Genomic DNA, 7,661 nt, shown 5'->3' with positions numbered 1-7,661 from the left:
TCAATACTTTGTTTTTTTAACTAATTTTACCATATAATTTATTTTTGCTTTGGTTGATAGTGTGTAGGGTTTAGACTTTTTATGTATTTTTTTCTATTAAAGAGGGGAAAACAGCCCCTCGGTGTTCATGGCTCTGTAAAGATGTTTCAGTACTTACCCTTGCTTTCATGTGGGAAGACGGATACCTGGTGGGATCTAAAACTATGCAAAAACTCGTTTACAAACGTTTTAACAAGCTTGCGCATTTTAGCGCAACAATGGCGCTCACCAACATCCTCTCTGTCGCGGATGATACGTCATCAACGTTGGCGGTATTTTGAAAAGCGAGTAGCGTCTAGTGTTGTGGTCCGTGAAGTAGGGAACTGTTGTTAAACATGGTAAGACTGATCGTCGTCTAAAAAAAACTCTCGTCATTTACACGTGCTTAATATAACGCACGATATTATATAACGTTTACATGCCTTGCTAACGTGTGTTTACGTACATTCAACTTTTCACCTTAGCCTGTAGCTAACAAGCTCTAGAAGAAATTGTACCTACTTGCACCGCTCCAGTTTTTCTTTAGATTAAAACGTACACAAATCTGCGTCTTTGTTGTTTACGTGTTCAGGCAGACGGCCGGGCAGCAGCGCAGCTGTCAGAGGCCGCCCAATCTGAGCTGCTGGACATTTGTGAGGAGCAGTTTGCGCAGCTGGAAAAGGTACATGTGAATCCAGTGTGTCCAAAAACTTTTTGTCTTACCATACATATTGTTTTGGGGGGGATTGGGATAGTATGGAGCCACTGCAACAAGTGGGGTAACCAAGAGGTGGTACAATGTGAGAAATATATTACTGAAGTTGATATGATTTTTTCCCACTTTTATTTTCACACAAATGTTTCCACATAAGATTCAAAAAGTTGATTCTGTTCTTGAAGAAGTCACTTGGATTAGTGATGAAACAGTTCTGCTAAAAACTACATTTTCTTAACTGGTTGACTGAGCATGCATCAAGATATGCAAGTTAAGGTTTTGGCAAAATTTGTTCAGAGTTACTACATTATAATTCAGTACATTTTTCCACTTTCTTGTATAATTAGAAAAATACTATGAATAGAAACTAAATATTTTTTCCATAGTCTTATATGATAGGCCTATGCTCTGTTGTTTAGCTGTTAACACTCTTACCTGTTATTTTTTTTTATCTTAGATTTGGTTCTTTCAGGTAATCATCATTAGGTTTCAGTGTCGATGCATTCAGAGATCTGCAACTTTTCTTGAACCACATTTCTTCTGAGAATCAAAATAGTTGACTAGGCTAGTAAACTAGAACCAACGAAAATCTGACCACATCACATATGTAAATATGTTTTTAAAATGTGTAGATACTTTATCTCTAGCCCCTTGTCACACACTTTGTGATAAATGGGTAAAATGATAAACTGTGTTTGTCTTACAGCTTCAGAATGAGATTATACTGTGTGAGCCAGATTTTTGTGAGAATCCTCAAGAACAGGTGAGATGATTGTTTCCAAATGTTCATTTGTTCATTGCTTTCGCTGCTTTAACCTCCTAAGATCCAACCTCTTTCTCTTTGCTATTTGGGCTGATTGGGACCTGATGAATGTAAAAACAAAGAATTATCTTTTTACCTGATTTTCTCTGTAAGGACCTGATATCCACATATGAGGACGTTCAAATTAAATTTCAATAGGACGGTGGCAATATAATGTCCTCGTAAGTGGATATCAGGCCCTTGTAGAGCAAAATTTAGAATTGTGGTCTAGACAACCGAAAATGTGATGTCCACATATGTGGACGCCAGGTCCTAGGAGGTTAATGTTACAGAAAAAATGTGGAAATCCTTAATTTTAAATATCTGAGAAAATTCATATCTTTTTTAACATGGTTTTTAACATTTGTCAGTTTTTTTTAAATGTGGTAGAAAATAACTGTAAGAAAAAAAAAGTATATACTCCATCACAGACCCGATATGTGAGTAATTCCAGTTTGTTACCTGAATGATGCATAAACATTACAATTTTCACCAGATAAACCATGCTAATCTCATTCATTCATTCATTCATTTATTTGTTCATTTTCAGGCACAACAAATACCTATATTGAACATAGTAATACTCTTGCCTACTTTATTTAGGCTCCAGTAGCTTCTGATTCTACTAATAGCCTGATGTCCGTGTATTAGGAACAATTAGGAGCTTTTGGCTCGTAGTTGGTATTGTAAATTGGAACTGTGATAAAGTATTGCAAACTCTCTTTTGTTGCGGTTTTGGTCTGAGTTTCAAAATTGTTTACGTGTGTGCTGATTAATTGGATGATGGTTGCGTCAGTGGGTTCCTTTGGCCTATCAGCAAATAAAATATCTTAATCAATTGCAGCCATTACATTACAGCATCAAATTTGTCTTTGTACGCGATCATTCAAAGAGGTTTCTTTATTTTCCCAACACAAACAAGAAAATGAACAACAAAAACTAAATGATAGAAAATGACAACAAAACATTGGATTAATCATCAGCCATACTGCAAATTTCAAGCAGCTACCAGCCCAGCATTTCACAATCTTTGCATCATTAATATTAACATCTTTTACATGTATCATGGTTACAGGACATATGAATTTTTGCATAAAATGACTTAATGAAGAGGCCAAGATGGCACTTTTGGTTTCCGTTGATGCTCAAAATTAGCATTAATCATAAACATGTTGTATGTGAAAGGTGTTTACAGAGGCAAGATACGTTACAAAAAGAGCAATTAGTTTTAATAGTTTGTATAGTCATAAACAGCTCATTAGTGCTATTCAAGCAGTAAAAAAATGTAAACATTGTGAGCATCAGCAGTGGCAACACTAAAAGGAACAGCTGAGTGTGCTTTAAATGGTGAGGTTAGAGACTCCAGCTGGCAATAACATAGCATTTCATGCCTGGTCAAATGCACCCTTGGCTCCATAGTGTAGTAGTTTACACATTTGCTTAACAAGCAAAAAATCCCATGCTTGATCCCAGGAGGAGATGCACATCTCTTTGGAGTTGCGTCAGGATGGGCATCCGGTGTAAAAACCTGCCAGATTAAATATTTGTAGAGCTTCCTGCTGTGCCGACTCCTTGTAAATCAGGGAGCAACCAAGAGTAGCTGCTGATAAAGTGAGTTTTGTGTTTGTTTTTCTTTATGTCAGACAGCTTCACTGTGGCTCATCATTGTAATTTCTATTCCTCGTGACTGTTTTTCCTTCTATAGTCAGTAAAAAGACTGATTGCAACAGAAGCTGAGCTGAAGCAGTGGTCGACAGTGGAACCACAATGTAAGTTATCAGTTCTGGTCAACTGGTGATTTCAGGGTTCTAAAAAAAAGAAATAAATCATAAATGTTGTGTACTTTATCTTTTAATACAATTGACCTTTTTTATTTTTCATGTAGTGCTGGCAGAAAATTCTGAGATTTTGCTCGAAGCAGGAAAAGAAGAGGTGTGGTTAAGTTAAACAGTGAACTATTGCTTTTGCTCATTTACATGCATCACTCACTTTATGTAATCTTTACTTTTTCCATAGATGCACAAGCTGTGCTCTGAACTTGAGATGGTTGCTTCCTGTTTTGAAGCCAAAAGAGACAAACTGAAAGAGACTAAGGAACTGTATGTAACCCTTTTGTTACTCTGTACATATTACATTATTTACTGTCCTTCTTCTGGTTTTATGGATGCCTTTCAGGATTGGATGAAGGAGACCATCCAGAGACTTTCCCTTTGCTATAGTTTGTGTATAGTTGTGAAAATGTGATGCTTGTGTGTTTGTTGTTAGTGAGCTAAAATGGCTGGAGGAGAAGAAACAGGTGCTGGCTGCTGCCAGTGGTCACAGTGAACGACTTCAAATTGAAAAGGAGAAGTTGTCAGAACATACGTGAGTAGGATGGCAGCGTCACACTAAACCAAAAGGGATCAGGTGTTTATTTACACAGAATAGAGCAGAAAACAGAAATGCTTCAAGGGTAATATAAATTAATTCAGTTGAATTAAATTTTATTTATACAGCGCCAAATCACAACAGCAGTCGCCTCAAAGTGCTTTATATTATAAGGTAGACCCTACACTAATACATACAGGAAAAAAACCCAACAATCGTATGACCCCCTATGAGCAAGCACTTTGGCGACAGTGAGAAGGAAGAACTCCCTTTTAACAGGAAGAAACCTCCGGCAGAACCAGGCTCGGGGAGGGGCGGGGCCATCTGCTGCAACCGGTTGGGGTGAGAGAAGGAAAACAGGAAAAAAAGGCATGCTGTGGAAGAGAGACAGAGGTTAATAACAGATATGATTCATTGCAGAGAGGTCTATTAACACATAGTGAGTGAGAAAGGTGACTGAAAAGGAAATGCTCAATGCATCGTGGGAATCTCCCAGCATCCTACGTCTATTGCAGCATAACTAAGAGAGCATTCAGGATCACCTGATCCAGCCCTAACTATATGCTTTAGCAAAAAGGAAAGTTTTAAGCCTAATCTTAAAAGTAGAAAAATAAATCTTATAAACTTAGAAGAAGAGTAAAATGTTGATGCATGTGCATGCATTCTACAGGATACTGCAGGACATCAAGGAAAAAATACAGAAAATGAAGGTCTACCAGGAAAGGCTGATGGAGAGCTTGGCGTACATCCTGGAGAAGCACGTTCCTCTCCCTCAGGAGGATTCCAGTACAAACAAGAAGAAGAAGGTGTAGATTATGGCTTTGCATGTGAAAAGTGCCTTATTATGAATTCATTGCACCTTACAGTCTTTTATCTTAATTTTCAGAACGTTCCTCATGAGATTCATGAAAACTTGATTTCACTCAATGAAATTCTGGAGGTGAGTTTTCTCATACAAAAAAACGAACTGTTTAACTCGAGTTTTTTTTATGTAATAAAAAAAAATCTCAGTATTTGGCTTTGGACAGGTAGGTGAATGAAACAGGTGATGAGGTTTGATATTGAGGAGAGAAATGTGAAAGGAAAGATGGACCGCATAGAGGCCCCCTGTGTTGGTGTCAGGAGAGAATGTAGCTTGGCAGCATTGGATGGTAGTCTGTATGATGACTTTGGGCATGAAGAAGAGGAAGCGAGTGAAGGGAAGTTGAGGTTGAAGAAGGAAGAATGTTGTGGAGAGTGCAGGAAGGGGTTGAGGCAGGCTGTCAGTGGTACGGAAGTGTTGCCAGATGGCTGGCAAAGTTGAGCTAATGTTCTGGGGCAAACTGCCCAAAGGGTATCCTCTGGACAGAAGAAAAAGGACAAGGACACTTGGTTTTGGAAGGAGGAAGTAAAAAAAATCTGTTCAAATGCAGAGGTTAGCAAAGAAAAAGTGGGATAGTCTGGGAGATGAAGAAAATGGATGAGTGCTGGGAGGTTAGCAATGAGAGAAGTGGCAAAGTACAAGGCTTGAGTTATATGTGAGGCTGGACACTAAGAAAGGTGAAAATGACTTGTATGAAGCATGTGATGTGATATGTAAGACGTTATCACAGAAATGGAAATGTGCTAACAAGTGAAGAGAGTGTGGTGAGCGCCTGAAGGAGCTCATGAATGAAGAAAATGAGAAAACACAATCCTGAAGAGTAAGAGGATCCCTGAGGAATGAAGTACAGATTTTCAAGTACAAGGGTGATGTGCATCTCTGTAGCAATTATAGAGGGATAAAGTTGATGAGGCATACCTTGAAGATATGGGAAAGTGTTTTCGAAACTAGGTTGAGAAGAGAGGAGATGATTGGTGAGCAGCAGCATGGCTCCTTGCTCAGAAATAGCACTACAGAGTCAATGTTTGCTTTTATAGTATTAATGGAGAAATATCGAAGGTCGAAAGGAGTTGTACTGTGTGTTTGTATATCTACAAACAGGGTATGATAGGGTGCCAAGAGAGGAAGTGTGGTACAGCATGAGGAAGTCATGTGAGGCTGGTGCCAGACATGTACGATAACAGCCAGACCTTGGTGAGGTGTGCGGTAGGAGTGGAAGATGAGTTCAAGGTGGGGTGAATTACATTAGGGAATGGAGTAGTAAAACATTGATCAGGAAAAAAAACCCTAAATTTTCATCCCAATATTTGAAATACTTCTGTTTTGAAGATAGCTTCACACATAGTGTTTCCTTTTTTTCACATCAACCACTGACACTTTTGTATGAGACTGAAAAGTATCCTAGATATTGAGATAAATGATAGATTTTGCTGAAGATAATTTTATTATCTCTGATAAACCCCCCCAGTTATCAACCTCGATGAAAGAGCTGGCACTCCACCAACTTTTATGGAAAACACATCCTAAGAGATGTGGTTCTTTAGCTATGAGTCATTTCTTAATGGCTACTTTTCTTGGGACAATGCTTGATGGTAGCATCAGTGTTGTTAACGCTGTTCAGGTGGATGCCTTTTGAGGTATGCACATAGGAGAGCCATTTAACAAAACAGATATTTGACCTATTATAGTAGAATAAATATGTGTTTAATTATTAACGGCTGCATATTTCTTATGTCGACAAGTCACATATAAATTAGCCCTACGTTTGTTGGCTGTGGTGGAACTGGAAATGAATTAATGTTACATTTTTTATAGAGATGCTGTTTAAGGCCCTATTTTAACCACACAAGTGCAAAGAAAGCAGCAGGTCTGACGCATGTGGACTGTGTGGGTGTGTCATGTTGCTTTTGTTTATCAAAGTAAAAGGACAAAAAGGCTGACGTAAGTGCTATAAAAGTGAGAGTGTAGTGATTAATCGATTCACAGTAATGATCACCCATGGCAGCAAAAGCTGATGTGTACCAAAAGGCATGATATCAACTTAACCTTTAGACCTGAGGGCAGCTTTTATGATTTTTTTTTTTTTTTTTTAACTTGTTCTGTGATCGAATGTTTCTGTTCTTGATAATCATGTAAATATCCTATATTTTTGTTGGTGGCCATCACCTATTCCTTCAATAAGTAAAGGAAGTAAAGGCAAAATAAAACTCTAAACTTATAAAACTGTTTAAACTTGTACCTTTACTGCAAATATGCTTCAGCCTGGTCTTCATCTCCCTTTTTATAAACCTGCAGATTCTCATGAACAAGGCTCTGAACACACCGCACGACCCCTATGTGGCGATAGATGACACATTCTGGCCACCGTATGTAGAAATGCTGCTCCGTTATGGAATTGCAGTGAGACACCATGAGAATAACTTTAAGATCCGCTTGGAAACCTTTTTCTGAAGCACTGGTGCATTAAAAATCTAAAGCACTGTGCTGAAACTGAGTCTGCTTGTGCAGGGAAACCATTATGCATGTTTTTGTAAGCTAGTAGGAAGTCCATGGTGGAGAAACAGTGATGCTAGGGCGTTCCTGAATTTACTAAATGCATGTGTAACATTTCTATGTACCATAGATACTTTTTTATGGTTGTCTATTTAGACTTCTTAAATACTGTTTAGTTAAAATGTCTTGTAAGCGCACCTATTTTTCTAGTTCTATTTTTACGTATTCAAATGTTATTCAAATGTATGAGTGTTTTATCCAAAGTATGTGTTTCTAGAAATCCCATGTGTATGTCTGTTTTTCATGAGAATTCATATTTATCAGCATAAATTTAAATGAATCTTAATTTTGGTTTCATTTACCAGTTTTCTATTATGTTTGAAAATTAGGAAAATATGTTCAGT

The 7,661-nt window shown here is 37.9% G+C and overlaps 1 protein-coding gene across 1 annotated transcript; it reads left to right on the top strand.

Annotated features, from left to right (window-relative positions):
- The first annotated feature begins 261 nt into the window (after nt 1–261).
- Nucleotides 262–7,655, top strand: cenpk (centromere protein K). Its single transcript, XM_005735755.1, has 10 exons — nt 262–377; nt 611–700; nt 1,440–1,496; nt 3,241–3,304; nt 3,421–3,467; nt 3,552–3,634; nt 3,801–3,899; nt 4,573–4,708; nt 4,789–4,842; nt 7,060–7,655. Exons 1-10 carry the CDS (start codon nt 375–377, stop codon nt 7,213–7,215), a joined length of 789 nt encoding a protein of 262 aa, XP_005735812.1. The 5' UTR covers nt 262–374; the 3' UTR covers nt 7,216–7,655.
- Nucleotides 7,656–7,661: the final 6 nt, after the last annotated feature.

This window comes from Pundamilia nyererei, unplaced genomic scaffold (assembly GCF_000239375.1).
Source record: "Pundamilia nyererei isolate P.nyererei 1_Seehausen unplaced genomic scaffold, PunNye1.0 scaffold00065, whole genome shotgun sequence".
Classification (NCBI taxonomy): domain Eukaryota; kingdom Metazoa; phylum Chordata; class Actinopteri; order Cichliformes; family Cichlidae; genus Pundamilia; species Pundamilia nyererei.
Note: the sequence above shows the minus strand (reverse complement) of the source record. Positions and strands in the feature narration are given on the sequence as shown.

Coding starts and splice junctions, on each gene's coding strand:
- cenpk (XM_005735755.1), top strand. Junction 3,468..3,551: donor TCGAAGCAGGAAAAGAAGAG/GTGTGGTTAAGT, acceptor CTTTTTCCATAG/ATGCACAAGCTGTGCTCTGA. Junction 4,843..7,059: donor CACTCAATGAAATTCTGGAG/GTGAGTTTTCTC, acceptor ATAAACCTGCAG/ATTCTCATGAACAAGGCTCT.